At 35.5% G+C, this 19,060-nt stretch overlaps 1 protein-coding gene across 1 annotated transcript in view; it reads right to left on the bottom strand.

Annotated features, from left to right (window-relative positions):
- LOC132561614 (uncharacterized) overlaps window positions 1-19,060 on the bottom strand; it is a 43,777-nt gene that overhangs the window by 17,292 nt on the left and 7,425 nt on the right. The window contains exons 3-16 of the mRNA XM_060226312.1: window positions 16,930-17,004; window positions 16,585-16,632; window positions 14,477-14,533; window positions 12,630-12,698; window positions 12,275-12,337; window positions 11,728-11,760; window positions 11,132-11,170; window positions 10,832-10,867; window positions 7,751-7,792; window positions 7,489-7,497; window positions 5,445-5,771; window positions 1,923-1,973; window positions 1,597-1,659; window positions 947-988 (exon numbers count right to left, since the gene is read on the bottom strand). Coding sequence (XP_060082295.1) covers window positions 947-988; window positions 1,597-1,659; window positions 1,923-1,973; window positions 5,445-5,771; window positions 7,489-7,497; window positions 7,751-7,792; window positions 10,832-10,867; window positions 11,132-11,170; window positions 11,728-11,760; window positions 12,275-12,337; window positions 12,630-12,698; window positions 14,477-14,533; window positions 16,585-16,632; window positions 16,930-17,004 — 954 coding nt within the window. The remainder of the gene's footprint in view (window positions 1-946; window positions 989-1,596; window positions 1,660-1,922; window positions 1,974-5,444; window positions 5,772-7,488; window positions 7,498-7,750; window positions 7,793-10,831; window positions 10,868-11,131; window positions 11,171-11,727; window positions 11,761-12,274; window positions 12,338-12,629; window positions 12,699-14,476; window positions 14,534-16,584; window positions 16,633-16,929; window positions 17,005-19,060) is intronic.

The following is a 19,060-nucleotide window of genomic DNA, read 5'->3' as shown; positions in this document are numbered from 1 at the left end:
GGTAAAACATATTTCATTCTAATCTACACATGTCTTTCAACAATTTAATTTCAACCCATAAACACACTGGATAACAATGCAAATGTAAGGAAAATAAAAAGCAAGTGTGACAGACGTGTCTCTGCATCTAATGTAAATAGTCATGGCTGACAAAGAGAAGAATACTGCATTTGATTAAACGGTTTGCTGTCTAGTCTATAGATTTTTCAAGAGTATCTGCACTATAAGGTTTTCTAATGACAACGTGTGAGATTGGAATCAATCAAACTGATTGGGTAATAGGTAAAACTGTTTGTAACGAATTTAATATTTTTAATTGTAGCAATGTGGTTGATGTCATGTTACACCTCAACGATTATGTTTCGTGCATTGAAACGTATGTCTTTAAAGTAGGGTATTTCATCAGCAAAAGTATACATTTGAGTTTCTTTGTGATGTAATAATTGCTATAATTTGGACATGGTTCACAAAACACAGAACACGCGGCACATTGACAAACTCAACCTTGCACCACGAAACCACAAGGACTCTAACGAACCTGTGGCGGAAGGGACTTCTGAAACCAGATATATCAGCAAATGCGTCATTTATATAAGAAGATATCAGATACGTTTACATGAAAATGGAAATGTCATCAGGACACTGAGAACGCTCATTCACTAGCCGACAGAAATGCTTAAAGGAAAAAATAAATGTCAATCCTTTTAATATATAATTTTCTATGGAATGAAGTAAGTAATAAAAATAGTCTAACCAACCCAGGATACGATTTTGGTAAACAAAAGCTAAAAACTATAAAACGACTTGTTCCAGATCGACTGCAATGTCGAGCACATCGGATATATAATTTGTTTTGGTACAAAACACACAACACAAGCACTGTTGTTGGATATTTGAACACATTCGTATTGCTAATGTGACATATGAACCTTTGTGCAAAACCAACCTTTGAACCACTGCTTGCCCCAGGTGAAGGACGCGGATCGGCCTGTCCAATCAGAAACAGAATTTTACACTCCTTTTTTTGTGTTACCTTGTCATATATTGTACAACTTTAAGGCAATGATCAATCGACATCGTGCATTCCGTTAAAAAATTTATCATTTGTAAAGCCGGGTTTTTTTTAGGCAAAACCAATATCTAGGCCATTTCAAGATCTCCCAAGCCAATTGTCACTAAATTAACATTGAAAGCAAAGAAGGATTATTTAATAGATCGTTTTCATAAATGTTTTATCATAACAAGAACCGTATGGAACCAAGCAAAACATTGAAAATCATGCAACACCAAAACACAACATCAATTAATGACACTTCAAAAAGCGCGTTTTAGTATTTTATGATTGTCATTGATCTATCATTTAAAGAAAGATGCATAGATACATGGAATCATTATACATCAAATGGGAATGTAATGTCAGGCGAGAACCAGTAATATCTTGATACATTTGAAATGGGAAAAGTTACGGCAATGGAGAATGGTTTTATGAATTGTAATAAGATTCTAACTAACATCAACTTGATTTGGAGAGACTACATCAAAAACATGTAACACAAAGAAGATGACATTACAGTCAGGGATGTGCTTGTAACGCACCTGAATATGTTGTTCATACAAACGTTGGTGGTGAGCGCAAGGTCTCGGGTTGTCATGGCGTTGCTAAAGGACAAGTGTACATATCAACATATCGCGTCCTAAAGTTTATGAAGATTTGTAACACAGGATAGTAAAAGTAGAGTGACTTAACAGTCAATAAGAATTATTAATGTAATATTTTTCCAAAATAAGCAACGTCAGCTTTGCGGTTACTTTGAACATATATTTGATTTTTATCTGATAATGAGTAAACTTTACGTATATCATTTCAATGATAACACCGATCATTAATTCTTTATGTAGTTATAGAGACACGTTCTACACACCTGTATATTCTGCAGGTGATATGGCAGGTAAAGTTGTCTCGGTCTTTCTGCCTGTAACGGTATGCTACGTGTAAAAGCTACGTTTACATAGTGGCTTTCATGTGAAACGACTTTTTGGCAAACACTCGAAAAAACAGCTTCATAAAAACTCAGGATTTACTTGTTTGCTGGGATTTAAAGACATTCAGATTTCTCTATTCAGCAACACGATCTTATCTGGATTTTAATCGCTCATCGAGTAGATGAAATACAAATATTTACATAATTATATATTGTAACATGTATGAAAAATGTGTTCGTCTATTGTCCTTTTTCTTCAATTGATCAAAATGCCATAAGGGTAACAATCTAGAAAAGTCTAGTCTACTTTTGTCAAAAAAGTTTAAAAAGAAAGTTGATTGGCACGTAAAACTGTGTAGCAAACCATACGACGAACCATATTACAATATCCATTATTATGACTTTGAATGACCTGTGGAAATCAATGCTTATAGCTTATAACTTATGTAAATACATTGATGACATTAAATGTTTTGTTTGTTATGAAATTAGACAAAATAACCTTCCATAATAACCGTATTACAAATTACATGCTATTTCCTGTCTTTATCATTTTCCACGTTTTAAACTTAGTTGAATAGTTTATGACATAGCCATTTAAAAATACATCAGAATGGTATTTAAATTTCTAACATTCCACATTTCTGTGTAACACAAGTGCACAGTCCTACCCGGTCTGAGGTAGCACTATTCGGCTGAGATATGCTGTCTACGTGGTTCTCCTCCTGTTAACATAGACGTCCGGACTCATATGTCGTATGTACTGATAATTCTAATAACATATCAGTTATTCACCACCTTTAACGCACAGGATTTTAATACTGATAATACTTATTATTTTAAAAGTGATATTCAAACAAATGCATGATTATCATATACCAATTATGTCTCTTTTATTTTATAAAACCTTTCAACAAATAAAATGACTGGATAAGAACATCACAAATTATCATTCAAGACGCGTATATATTTGGCCAGACCACTCTAAATTTAGGAGAATGAGTTCCGTATGCTATATATGGACATACAAGTGACGATATCAATATTGACATTTGTAATATTACCTGTTATGGATGAGAGCATGAATATTATGATATAATTATATTCAATGAAAGGACATGTTACCATATCCAATGTTAAATATAAAGAAAGAAAAAGAAAAAATACCAACATGTCAACATTTTCACAATCCAAACTCGGATTCATTAATACTTAAGCAAAATGAAATATGAACAAAACCATATTTACACAGAAACTCCAGGAAACATTAAATAGATAATACGACCATGTGTTCCTGAAAAGTAAGCGTCTTTTGCTTTATCGACGATGCCCGCCATGTAAACCTAGGTCAATCCTAGTATGTAACTGCACGTTTTTTGTTTGTTTTTTGGTTTTTTTTTTGTTTTTTTTTTTTTTTTTAATTTCTTTTCGCTTATTTGATTAAATCGCTTTTTATCGCAAAATAGAATGTCCCTGGTATCCTATGCCCACCTGCCTACTCCCTTTGATTGGAGATTGGAATGAAATATAACGCATTCATCAAGTCAGGCCGACTGAGTTATATCCCGAGTTCTTACAGCTCTCTCGCCAAAACCGTTGGTTTCAATCGCTTGTCACATTTTTCGTTCGGGATAACCGAAACTGCAGTAATTCCAAGTTTTAATCATTATTGATTATTAATTCTCAGGTCGGTCCGAATGTCAAATTTGAATTCGGTGTCATAAAAAATGTTTCCTAGTGAAAGAAGGGATTCAATATCAGTTTAATTGTCTGCTAGAAAACTTGTATTCAGTTTTCACTCGAACATGAATGTACAACAACAAGTATGGAAAGCCATAAAGGATTAGTGTTTAGTCCGACAAAACTCTTAACTGAATTTGACGTTCAGCATAGATTCTACTTCATTTTTGTTAATTGTCAACATTTATATATAATATATATATATATATACATAATTTTCACCTCCAACGTCTTAATCATCTCCGGTGAATTCTGTGTCACGTACAGAACAACAACACTGATTGATCATGCACAAAAGATCGAATGCGATCACATTTTTATCATGACTATAAAGCGATTGTGCGGCAATAAATTCCTGATCTGAATCACTGTATTAGCTATGTATGAGATGACTCAGGATGTGATGTTATAAGTCCCCGATAAATCTTCCGCATAGACATCCCTGACTAGAGTGACAACAAGAGAATGACGACAATGTGTTTACATAACACTGCTGTATAATGACATGCACCGCAATGGTTGGCCGGTGTGACAAACACCTGTTCGTGCTCTATCGTACATTACAAAGTCAGGGATCTTGTAGATGTCACTGGGTAAGCTAATGTTCTGCTGATAACACACAATCCGCTACTGAATGTTTCAAACAAGTAACATTACAATTCAAATACCGGTATCTTTTAGCTGGTAACGTCAGAATTCCCCCCAAACAGCAATTTGTTATGGTCTTAGATAACTATGAAATGGCGTATACCTATCTAAACTAGCCCACTTGTTTACAAACCTGGCCAGCTATAGCAGTAATTATATTGCCAAAGAAAGCGACATCATGTTTTATAGATTTATATATATAAGTACAACCAAGGTCCCGTATTTTACTTATCACTGCGCTATATTTTTAACATGTGACAGGTACAACAACACTATTGAGGAAATTTAACTAGTTCGCTGTATATTTAACGTTCCACAAAAGAGCATGTACTTGACATTTTAAGTTTAATATAAAAGTAAAATGTATGAACTCATAGTACATCAACCGTACTTAAAGCCCAGCAAATTAACAAAGTAATAAAAAAAAACCCAATTGAAAGGCCGGAGGTAACCCTACAGAAAATGTCAGTGCTGTGTATTTGGTGGCGAATGTAGTCTATTGAAGACATCTGAGATCCATACACTGAAATCCTCTATACCATACACTGATCTCAATAGAGTAAACACAGGCCTCTCGTGGAGCTTTCTTCTCTTTACTCTGGTACGTGTAAATACATTAACTACCATATCGTCAATAGCTTAATAAAACAAGTTTGCTAATGAGAACACTTCTTTATAGACAAGTGATAGACAAAATTTACAAAATAATTTGGCTTTATCCCAAAACGGACATATTGTGTTTACGTAGTATCGAAATCTGACTAAATAACATAGTAACTACCTGTTTATACCACAACAGGCTATCCAAAATATATTGAATCTGGATAGCAGGACACTTTTTTCATAACGGTTATGGAAATAAAGTTAGACAATGCTTTTTGGAGAAAAAAAAACAGCAATATTTTTTAAAGTAGAGGGGCTATCAATTGCAAGCGATTTTTCAAAAATACTTAAATTTTCAATTCGTATGTTAAGCATAAAAGTATCCCTTTGACTAAGACAACTGGGAAACCTTTTAACTAAAATTATCCTTTGTTCCAAGGAATGAATGGCAGAACAATTAAACAATCTTACCCCTCCTCCCAAGTTGTGATGGGAATAAGGTTTGAAATTGCCGTCATGAAGTTCAATTCTGTCCAATTCCTTTCTCATCTGTCCCTTTGACATATCCTCAAATGCGTTGGCGGGAGGAGGTGGACGCGGCGAAGGACTCGGGGATCGGTGACGCCTGTTTCGATCTGATCTGTCCGTTAAAGGAGCATCATCAAACGTTGTAGCCCGGCGATCTACATCATATCCCGAACGATCCGTAAGTGGTAAATCCCTGTAGAAACTAGGGGGGTCCTTTTCGTTGAAATATGGTCGACTGTCATATTTTGATTCGTACCTTCGAGCAAGTTCCTGTGGTAGTATTGTAGCATTATTAGGATTTGATCTCAATGTATGTACTTCAGACTTTAGTACGTAATTCTCGGCCCTTAAATTCTCTAATTCCTGTCGCAAAGCATGCAACTTGGCTGAATGATTGTCGTTCCTAGCATGTATCTGCTCCAACCGGTTGTCATGGAAACCGAGATTTCTTTCCATATGTTCAAGACGTAAACCAGTATTTCGAGTGGCCATTTTGTTAACGCTGTGTATGTGTTAGATCGAGGTGTACAGACCTAACGGTATCCAACCTACTGGTCCCTAACTTCGCTGCGGAACTAACCATGTGACCAAACAGAAAGTCGACAAGATATTTGTCCCTACTTTATCGGTTAACAAACACCAAAAGAGCATTCATTCAGGAACGACAAAGACACACTGTATATCTGTACACCTCTTTCATCATAACAAAACCAGCTATTTTAACACTGAAAATGTTTAGAGGTATTCATATCTCAAAAGGCGTGAATGTCATTTGAATTTATCAATAAAGAGTAGAATTAATACAGTGAAAACACCCTACGACTTATTCATGGTCTATACAAAAACGTAACGCTGTCAAAAACATGACCTGATTCCTCTGATAGAACTATAACACTATATATCTACCATCATACGATTCTCTAACCACATACATACAAATGTCATCCTACACGGATATCGTATTAATTCACACCCAGACTTTGTAAAAATATCATACAATCTATGTCTACCATCATACGATTCTCTAACCACATACAAACAAATGTCACCCTACATGGATATCGTATTCGAAAGGATAAAGAAATCTAGAATTAGATGCGCCTGTGCTGATATCAATTATTCGATAGTTTATTATAATAACAACCTTTCTTTAAGTAGTTTGATTTAAAAAGTTTTAGACTGATAAATAAATATCAGACAAGAAACTTTTCCTTAGTTTGACAGCATCAATATCGAAGGTATGTCTATTACACTGTCCAATCTATTCTCATTTGTATGACTCAGTTAATCATCACGTTAGTACACAAAGACGATTGATACCAACTCCATCCCATATACACTGATTAGGTGATCGTATCATACAGGGAAAATTCAAAGCGAATCGTGCAGGTGATAGTGGGGAATATGTTCTCATTGATGGAATAAAAAAATTCAGAAATTTCTTTCGGTGCTACCTGTCTTTAATGGGCGGGGAAGGGCGGACCGCAGTGTATTTGACAAAACGAAGTTTGTGGTGGAGCTAGGAGAGTGAACCGTTTGTGTGATGTTAGCAAAAATAATGCACAGCGAATCACGTCAATAACACATCTATTCAAAACATAACATCGTTAATGACAACACAAGTTATAAATGGTTAGTAAAACACATTTAAACATATCAAAGGGAGATCATCCTGAATCAGACCACGTAAGTAACAATAACACAACCAAAAATTAATTACATAACATGTCAAATGAAATATTGTATGGTCAGGATTTACATGATATAAGTTTTATTGGTAAATAAATAAGAAATTGGACTGATTTGTCATAACGCGTGTTAGATTCCAAAGTTGACTGAACTGAATCACATATCGTTTGTATAAACCTGTACAGGGATCAACAAAGATTACCGCATCACTGATCGTTAATAATGTAATTTTAATTACAGACCGAATACGAATTACGTGTCAGAAAATATTAGTTGGAGTACTGAAGTAAAAACTCACCGCGTCCCCCTGTGAAAGAACAAAACGTAAAATGAGTGAATGCTATCATGAACGTCAAGTAAACAGACTAGTACTAATCGTCATTATATTGCTTAATTATATACCGCTGTATTTCCTTTTCTTCAACCTTTGCGAGAAAGAAATCATAACAGATATATATCGAATGAATTATATATATATGTTAGGTCGTTATTTATACAATTTAAATGTAGTAAAATATTATTTTGTTTATTCAAATATAGCTTTCTCTCTTTGAACTTACCCGTGCTCTGATGTCGTTAATCATCTGCTGTCTTTGTGTAAACTGAAACAACAAATTTCAATTTATAGAGGCATAAACCCTTACAATTTCTATGACTCCGGTATGAACCCTGACAGTTTCTATGACTCCAGTATGAACCCTGACAATTTCTATAACTCCGGTATGAACCCTGACAATTTCTATGACTCCGGTATAAACCCTGACAATTTCTATGACTCCGCTATCAACCCTGACAATTTCTATGACTCCGGTATCAACCCTGACAATTTCTATGACTCCGGTATGAACCCTGACAATTTCTATGACTCCGGTATAAACCCTGACAATTTCTATGACTCTTTCTATGACTCCGGTATCAACCCTGACAATTTCTATGACTCCGGTATGAACCCTGACAATTTCTATGACTCCGCTATCAACCCTGACAATTTCTATGACTCCGGTATAAACCCTGACAATTTCTATGACTCCGCTATCAACCCTGACAATTTCTATGACTCCGCTATCAACCCTGACAATTTCTATGACTCCGGTATGAACCCTGACAATTGCTATGACTCCGGTATGAACCCTGACAATTTCTATGACTCCGGTATGAACCCCGACAATTACTATGACTCCGGTAGCAACCCTGATAATTTCTTTGACTCAAGTATGAACCCTGACAATTTCTATGACTCCGGTATAAACACTGACAATTTCTATGACTCCAGTATAAACCTAAAAATTTCTATGACTCCAGTATCAACCTTGACAATTTCTATGACTCCGGTATAAACCCTATCAATTTCTATGACTCCGGTATGAACCCTATCAATTTCTATGACTCCAGTTTGAACCCTGACAATTTCTATGACTCCGGTATGAACCCTGACAATTTCTATGACTCCGGTATTAACCCTGACAATTTCTATGACTCCGCTATCAACCCTGACAATTTCTATAACTCCAGTTTGAACCCTGACAATTTCTTTGACTCCGGTATGAACCCTGACAATTTCTATGACTCCGGTATGAACCCTGACAATTTCTTTCACTCCAGTTTGAACCCTGACAATTTCTATGACTCCGGTATAAACTGTTACAATTTCTATGACTCCGATATGAACCCTGACAATTTCTATGACTCCGGTATGAACCCTGACAATTTCTATGACTCCGGTATGAACCCTGACAATTTCTATGACTCCGGTATGAACCCTGACAATTTCTATGACTCCAGTTTGAACCCTGACAATTTCTATGACTCCGGTATAAACCGTTACAATTTCTATGACTCCGCTATCAACCCTGACAATTTCTATGACTCCGCTATCAACCCTGACAATTTCTATGACTCCGATATGAACCCTGACAATTTCTATGACTCCGGTATAAACCGTTACAAATTCTATGACTCCGCTATCAACCCTGACAATTTCTATAACTCCAGTTTGAACCCTGACAATTTCTTTGACTCCGGTATGAACCCTGACAATTTCTATGACTCCGGTATGAACCCTGACAATTTCTTTCACTCCAGTTTGAACCCTGACAATTTCTATGACTCCGGTATGAACCCTGACAATTTCTATGACTCCAGTTTGAACCCTGACAATTTCTATGACTCCGGTATAAACCGTTACAATTTCTATGACTCCGCTATCAACCCTGACAATTTCTATGACTCCGCTATCAACCCTGACAATTTCTATGACTCCGATATGAACCCTGACAATTTCTATGACTCCGGTATAAACCGTTACAAATTCTATGACTCCGCTATCAACCCTGACAATTTCTATAACTCCAGTTTGAACCCTGACAATTTCTTTGACTCCGGTATGAACCCTGACAATTTCTATGACTCCGGTATGAACCCTGACAATTTCTTTCACTCCAGTTTGAACCCTGACAATTTCTATGACTCCGGTATAAACTGTTACAATTTCTATGACTCCGATATGAACCCTGACAATTTCTATGACTCCGGTATGAACCCTGACAATTTCTATGACTCCGGTATGAACCCTGACAATTTCTATGACTCCGGTATGAACCCTGACAATTTCTATGACTCCGGTATGAACCCTGACAATTTTTATATCTCCATTATTATTGCTGACAATTTCCATGACTCCGGGATAAACGCAAAGAATATCTTTGACTACATTTATGATCTTTGATATATGCTATGATTACGGTATAACGATTGTCATGATTCTGGTTTGGAACACCATTGCTTATGCTATATTCTTTAACGCCAGTTTAAGTCTGACAACAGCACCAATCCTAATAATCCTAACTTTAAGTTTAATTTTCCAAAAGCATGCACCCAGAAAACAATAAGGCAAGTCCCGTGTAAGGGAACTGCATAAAAGCAACATGTAAGTTGTTGATTACGTCACTTCAACAGAACAAGATGCACTACATGCATATTATTAATACAAATACAGTTTATGAGAAAATATATTAAAAAAAATTTTAAAAAGTAAATAAATAATTTCAGAAATGCAATCGGTGAAGTGGATTTAGATATGCCGGAAGATGACCATAATTTCATTTTGAATCTCGCACTTGAACGTATGATATTGATGTAAATATCCTTTTTAGAAAATTGTTTTTAGTTTGTGAAGTTACATTATAATCAACGAGTGCTCATATTGCAATGTTTACTGATAAAAGAAAAGTTCCATTATATGGCTTACACTAGAAGTATATTGATCAAAATCAAGGCTTTACAGTAATAATGAATATTTTGTCTATATTTTAATATTATAAATATTTATACTAGTCTAGCTTTGCTTGCGAGTTCCTGATAATATGTGAATTGATATAAGCGTCAAGCTTTGTTTCCTACTATTTTGTACATGTATAATATTGTTGAATTATTAAATAAATATTGTTTAAACTAACTAATATATATAAGAAGTACTTCCCCTGCTATCGCATGCATTAATGTCGAGATATTTATGACCATTACTAAGAACATTTTTAAGTAAAGCATTTCACCGTTAATATTAAGGGACATAACTCAAGCAACCAAAGACTAAATCACTAACGTCTATCGTCTACCACTTAATTTCCACATAGCAAACTTACGTCTCCATATTCCCTTTGTGTTGTTCTAGAATCAAACTGAAATTCAAAGTCAATGAGGAAATACATCGGTATTATATCCTCTATGTAGGTTACCATAGAAACAGTCATATTTCCATAGTTACCTACTGAATAGAAACCTTAACGTATTGCAAACAAACGTAAAACATAAACACAATGGGCCGTTCAGTATGTGTGTGAAGATACACAACCTTGAAAACAATGGAAATTTTAGATCCTGATTTTTTTCTCTACCGTTATGATATAAACCAACTTTATCAAATATAAAGAAAATGTACTCACATCTCCATAGTCATGCTGAGTGGTGCTGTTGATTGCATACTGCAATATATTATATCATTATGTCACCATCGATCAGTCAATGGAAATCATATATCCATCAATTTAAATATCGTTAGCAATTTACGGTGGTGGTATAGACGATATACAGTAAAGCACTGATAAGTCGATGTCGACGAAACCAAAGGAAACATTCGACTTATCTGATGGTCTAGAGGGTATAGTTTATATTTTTTGAAAGGAATTAATTTCATTTAAATCATGGCACTAAGATACACTACTATACTATACTTTAGTTTGATTTTGTTTCGTTTTTTAAATAAGTCAATTAACTTTCATTTTTAAAAATGATACAAATCAAAATGTTGATATATTTCAACATCAATGATAACAGGTTCCTTACGGTATGTAATATATACAAAGATTTACGGTGACAGAAAGAGTTCTTACAGCATAAATGGATTTACATTTAACTTACTCTACACATGGATTACGTTACAATGTTCTAAATCATCATAAACTGATAGACACAAATTGGTGCTGATAAGACTTCACAAATGATTCGAGCGAAATATATATGGATTCCATTGTGTACTTACTGTATTAAAAGGCGGAAGATCCTCTCGGCTCATCTGAATTAATATATAAAAGTATGGATAACAAAACAGGTTACACGTGATGACAAGATGTATTTCTAACTTAAATTTTGAAAATCATGTCAACTTCTGAAGAGCTAAAATATAAGAACGGAGACTCTTAGAAATCGTTTATGAATAAAGACACGAACAGTCAATGTCTTAAGTGCTTTATGATGAAACCTACAATTAAAACATCAACTGTCTTTTTTTGGCCGAATAATCAACCAACTGACAATTACACAAACATCAATAGTTTTGATACACTCTTGGACTTTTCGTATTACAGTTTGACAGATCCGCGCTAATTTATTCATCATGTCATTGTACAAACTTTAAAAGAAATACAATTTCATGTATAATACGACTTCGCCAAAATACAGCCTGATTGTAGAGAACGGGAGGTTAACGTGCTATCTCAATTTTATTTGCAACATAAGCTTAGCTTAGTCGAAATGCGAACATCCAACATGAAGTTTCACTGGCATCGTGAGTTGTATTATCAACTTACATCATAATAGGGATATTGCCGTGGGTTACTAAGTCCGGGAACAGGAGAAGCTCCATCATAGCCCTGAAAACACAACCTTATCTCAGTTATATTGCTGGTTAGTTTATCATTGACATTATAAACGAGTCCTGGATGATCTTACGTCACTCACAATTTACATTGGTTAAGGCTTATGTATAGTGAACTCATTATTGCTTTGTTGCTGAAGCGTTTGACACAGAAGCTTGTCTTTCAGTTTGTGTAAAAATATGAAATATAAAATTAGAATGACGAAAGCGAGCGTGCGAATATTTAAATTACAGATGCTACTCTTTATGTTTAGGTTTATCCATGCAGTATTCTATGTCTCACTTACCCTGCGGTCTGAAAGAGGTGGCTGACGGCGCGGTGATCTCGGTGAATGATGTGGGGATCTGTGAGGATCCTAAAGCGATAAAATGATCAAGCATATGGAAAAGGTCTAAATCGCGATAGTTAGGTCACAGACAACAAATCCATTTCATTGCAACACAATTTGACATTAATATTGTTTGATAGCAACCAATGATCTACTGTATGACTTTGACTTCGGTGATTTTATCCCAATGCCTTTCTACAATATTCTACAAAAGACTATACAAATGTGACACGTTTATGACCTTCGGGAGTTGAAATATACAGGAAATAGATAAGTGTAGGACCTTTCGGTATAACACTACGTCAATTTGGTTGCCGTCAGTATCGATGTTTAAAGCTCCATAGTAAACCCTCTTAAACTTCACGAATTCCTCATGTCTCGTTCTGTTTTATCGTAACGGAATGAACTTAATATACCGTTCTACAGTGGAACAGAAACAATTACATCGAATCAATTGTTGATCATTAAACTGTAGTTTTATCAATGAAAATTACCTGCAATGGTGACACGACATGCTGTACAAGGTGAGGTGAGGTAAATTATTATGGTACATATAAAAACAGTGAAAATGCATAACGAAGTAGAAACAAATTAATTAAAGCATGGTTAGGTTGAGATAAAAAAAAAGTGGAAAATATGGCTAACTAGCGACTACAAAAGTAGGAGGTATGGATGATAACAGATATAGTAGAATGTATGGTAGTGATATATAAACAGACTGACCAACAAACGGGAAGGGTTAAGTAATAATTTCGTAATAACAGATACTGTAGCCATGAGATAAAAAAGTAAGACCAGCCTACCATTTTCCGTAATGACAGACACCGTAGTGTGAAATGTAAAAAGTGAGACCAGCCTACCATTTTCCGTAATGACAGACACAGTAGTGTGAAATGTAAAAAGTAAGACAAGCCTACCATTTTCCGTAATGACAGACACAGTAGTGTGAAATGTAAAAAGTGAGACCAGCCTACCATTTTCCGTAATGACAGACACAGTAGTGTGAAATGTAAAAAGTGAGACCAGCCTACCATTTTCCGTAATGACAGACACAGTAGTGTGAAATGTAAAAAGTAAGACCAGCCTACCATTTTCCGTAATGACAGACACCGTAGTGTGAAATGTAAAAAGTGAGACCAGCCTACCATTTTCCGTAATGACAGACACAGTAGTGTGAAATGTAAAAAGTAAGACCAGCCTACCATTTTCCGTAATGACAGACACAGTAGTGTGAAATGTAAAAAGTGAGACCAGCCTACCATTTTCCGTAATGACAGACACAGTAGTGTGAAATGTAAAAAGTGAGACCAGCCTACCATTTTCCGTAATGACAGACACAGTAGTGTGAAATGTAAAAAGTAAGACCAGCCTACCATTTTCCGTAATGACAGACACCGTAGTGTGAAATATAAAAAGAGGACTGACAAGGACTGATAAAGCACCATGCCAAAAAGCATGGCAATCAATTCAAATTCAATTTGTAAAGTTCTCAAAGAAAATTTGATTTAAAACGGGTGGAATTTTAAGCGCATATATTATTTTTCTACTGTGTTAGAGGTGAAGTTGGTAACCTTACATTTGATGTAAGTGGAGAACACGATTAGTGGAATTCTATAACGCGACTAAATGAGATAAATCGGGGCAATCAATGACTACTTTAGAGAACCACCTCTTGATCATGTGCTTTGTTCTCATCAAGACATACACAAGGGAAGATAACTCCCATTAGGTGGTAATTAGTCAGTGCAGACATAACCACTACACGGAGAATATCCGATAGGAGAGCGCTGTGTAAAGATACTTACAGCATAGGACGCTTCACCCGGTTGCATAGGCTGCCGAGGGGAATTGTCTCCATATCGCTGTTTAAACAAGTGATTTGTATGTCTTAATTAATTTTCTCTATAGTTCCATCATCTCCTCATCACGTGCCTCATACACAATATAGCTATATTCCTATTTACGTATAATATCAGTCACTTTGAATCACGTGTGTCTACGATAAAAGTGTTTAACTAACACAACATTCTAGCCTAGGTGTGTAACATTAATCTTTGAAAATTACGTGTAACGTAAGTGAGGTATTGCCTAATACAAATATTTAAAAAAAAAATAAATAAATAAATACAAAAACATACAACAATAAAATACCAACATGTGAAAGTATCATAATTCAAATTCAATTTCAATAGAACTGGGGAAATATGACAAAAGAAAGATTTTTTACACGGAATAGGTGTTCCGGAAGAGTAAGCGACTTCTGCTTCATCCACGATACCCGTCATGTAAACCTTGGTCAATCCAAGTAATATCATGTTCTCAAATGAGAACGAAATATAGAACAACGGAACCAAACGGCAAACTAACGAGCATCAAACATGCCCAGCTTCATATCGTACAACGGAACCAACAGGTAAACTAACGAGCATCAAACACGTCCAGCTTTATATCGTACAACGGAACCAACAGGCAAACTAACGAGCATCAAACATGCCCAGCTTCATATCGTACAACGGAACCAACAGGTAAACTAACGAGCATCAGACACGCCCAGCTTCATATCGTACAAAGGAACCAACAGGTAAACTAACGAGCATCAGACACGCCCAGCTTCATATCGTACAAAGGAACCAACAGGTAAACTAACGAGCATCAGACACGCCCAGCTTCATATCGTACAACGGAACCAAAAGGCAAACTAACGAGCATCAAACACGTCCAGCTTCATATCGTACAACGAAACCAACAGGTAAACTAACGAGCATCAAACACGCCCAGCTTCATATCGTACAATGGAACCAACAGGCAAACTAACGCGCATCAAACACGCCCAGCTTCATATCGTACAACGGAACCAACAGACAAACTAACGAGCATCAAACACGTCTAGCTTCATATCGTACAACGGAACCAGCAGACAAACTAACGCGCATCAAACACGTCTAGCTTCATATCGTACAACGGAACCAACAGACAAACTAACGAGCATCAGACACGTCCAGCTTCATATCGTACAACGGAACCAACAAGTAAACTAACGCGCATCAAACACGCCCAGCTTCATATCGTACAATGGAACCAACAGACAAACTAACGCGCATCAAACACGCCCAGCTTCATATCGTACAGTGAAAAAGAACATTTATCAATGAGGTCACTAAAACGACCATAAAACTTCCACATAATTTTTTATCAACCTGTATCTTTTGAAATCTTGCGTTACAAGTTTGTCAGTCAGTTGATGTTTTTATGCACCAAATAGGTGAAATATGATTAAGAATATTTGTATATAGGGAAGTTTGTGTCCATCTGTTTGTACATTTGTTTTTAATTCTTCTTTAAGATTGTACAAAATACAAGCGAGCAATACATTTCAATACAAAATTTCGAATGATAATTATAAGAAAACAAAAAATAAAAAACAAAATTGATTTTAAAATGAGCAACCGCACCATACAATTGTTTTTTCCTTCTAAGACTCGATAGTGACGCATGTCAAAGCATTAGAAACATTGGTTTGTCGTAATAAATGTCAAAAACGAAAATTCAAGAAAGTTCCTAACGAACAATATTGTTTCCAAACGAATCACAAATACAAATGATTTCAAAGTTTCCTGATATTTACATCTGATATTTCCTTAACTACTTTTGGTTGAAATCACATTGTACACTCTTCTAAATGTTAGACAGTTGGAATAAGAAAACAGGAAAACGTCATAAAGATCTAGCAAGAGGAACACTCTCCAAAGCAGTGAGATCTCCAGGGGAGGAAGTGCGAGGTCTGTTAGATTACCACCATTGCCTGGGATTACGGCCCCACTGGTTCGTTAGGGATCTCGTCCCAGATATAAGTGTTCACAGACCTTGTCCTTCGTTTCCCAGAACTATGATTTTGTTTTTTGTGAATACTTACTCGATCTATTGGTTCTCTGGGCGCCTCTCTGAAGTATCTTTCATCTCCCTGTCAATCCAGGATATACAATATATATGTCTACATGTTGTATGTCTATATCGTATAGATTAAAAAGGGAAAGTCACCGGGTATGTTATTACAAGTTATTGTCTAATCCATAAATAAGATTCCCATATATCTGAATGAGTCTTCATTAACGACCCCTGCCTGATCTTATTGTATAGTACACCAGCAAATATAAACACAAAACCTATTTAATAATCTTCAGATATCAATTCAAAAATGTACATGCTAGTATTGTTCTTGTAAGCTGTGTTTATGACGTGTGCACGTGTACAAACTTACGCGTGGTGGCCCCTCCTGATAGTATCCGCCATGAGGTGAGGAGTCTCTGTACGAAGGCCGCCCTCGGGGAGACCTCTGCAAACAAACAAAAGTTTATGAATTGCAATATATACTTAAAGACAAAGTTTTTATGTTCTTTGTGAAAAGTATCCTCTTCGATAAAGTTTTATATTTCAAACATGTACTAACACTATTGAGAACACAAACGTTGTCAGAATTACAACTGTACTAATACTAGTGAAAACACAAACCTTATAAGAATTACACCTGTGTTAATAGTATTGAGATATATGGTTATAGAACAGTCAATAACATTGGTTTAAAATCGTTTTGATTTGGAGGTTGTAGTAGTTTATTTAGGGTAAAAACCATATGTTGCATACACATTTGATAGCGTACATAAACTAACCGCAATATGTACTGGTAATCTACCCCGATTTATCACCCTAGCCTACTCTCTCCTCCATGTGACACTGAGTACATGTTCACACGTATATCTCACCATTACCTAACGTATCAATCAATACTTGGCATTATACATGTCTTAAGGCTGGTGCCCCCGATTTGTGAATCTTGTTTTTTGTGAGTTTTGTTTTGTTTTTTTTTTTTTTTTTTTGCAAAATGACTTTATTTCAGCCAGACCTAAACCATTACTAATCCTTATATACAGAAGTATTTTAAGTGAATATTTAAGTCGGACATAAAATTTGGTGTCTGATTATCTATATCATTCAAGGTCGGTCTATTCTGTCTAAAAATGAACCACTGATTTATCCATTTAGTGATAAACCATACAGATATACATCAGCCGGAAGTCACTTAACTGGCGTTTATAAGTCACACGGTATATATGTATCTCGTCTCGCATGTTAACTGGACAAAACATAGGGTATCCCGCGACAATACAAGGTTTGCAAAGCGTATATATATATATATATAGCTTTAAATATCTATAATGAATTCAAGGCAACTGACGCCATTGAGTTTCTAACACAAACATTCGCTACAACTTACATTCTATAATAAGCAATCACGATTCCATATTTTATAGCTGTAATGTTAAGATATCTATTTCGTTAATAGATTTAAATGTCACACACTCTTGATACCAATACCAATGTTTTAGTCATTGTCATACAAGCAGGATTTAAGATACGTTTCAACACACATAGAGAATGTAACATGAAAACAAGGTAACCGTGTTTACTGTAATTAGTTCACTTTACTAGATTAACAGCGCGTATCTAATAGAAACACTATGGCGACCACAGATCAACACGAGTACTTACAGATATAGAAGGAAATCAATACAACGCCTAAAGTCCAATAGTGACACGACTTAAATAAGATATACACATGGACTTGAGGCTCTACTGAAATCATCAGATATAAGAAAACAAATTTATTGAATTATGAACAGGTGCATTACCTAATCTAAATTTTGATATTTTGCACTCTGTATTTTCCTTAGTCGCCTGTTGGGCTTCAACATTTAGACCCTTAGCATCACTGACATGGCGTAGAAGGACAAAGCAGCTGTATCATGCAGTGTGATTCATTGGTTTGTTCTATTTCATCTAACACTAAATTTGTATTATAACGTGTCTTTTGTATCATCTTCAATCAGAGGAAGTATGTGAATGGAAACAACACGTACATCTGTGTAATGTTTTAACACAAAGTAACAACACGCACACCTGTGTGATGTTTTAACACAAAGTAACAACACGTACACCGGTGAAATGTTTTAACACAAAGTAATGGAACTCGCCATGGGGAGGGAAATATTGTATAATGTTATGTAAATTAATGCTAGCTATAAATTATGTACACATATGATACTGCGCACAAACGTATCACGTATTGGGAAATATTTACTAACAGGAATATTATAACATATATATGTATATATAACACATATGTGTTACAAATGTGTATAGTCTTGCTAACACAAGTACATGTATTACATAAAGCGTTAACGGCATAATATCGGTATTGGCGTTTAAACACTTGTGTGCGATTACAATCATGTGTATCGGTGATCTGCTATCTGTGGCCATATGTATATATTGGGAGAATGCCCACCACCCTTTACTTGCATGTAATACTTTGTAAACGTACCCTTTACGAC

Source organism: Ylistrum balloti, unplaced genomic scaffold, assembly GCF_031769215.1.
Source record: "Ylistrum balloti isolate Yb309-2 unplaced genomic scaffold, AGI_CSIRO_Ybal_v1 Utg371242, whole genome shotgun sequence".
Classification (NCBI taxonomy): domain Eukaryota; kingdom Metazoa; phylum Mollusca; class Bivalvia; order Pectinida; family Pectinidae; genus Ylistrum; species Ylistrum balloti.
This window is presented reverse-complemented; position numbering and strand designations above follow the sequence as displayed.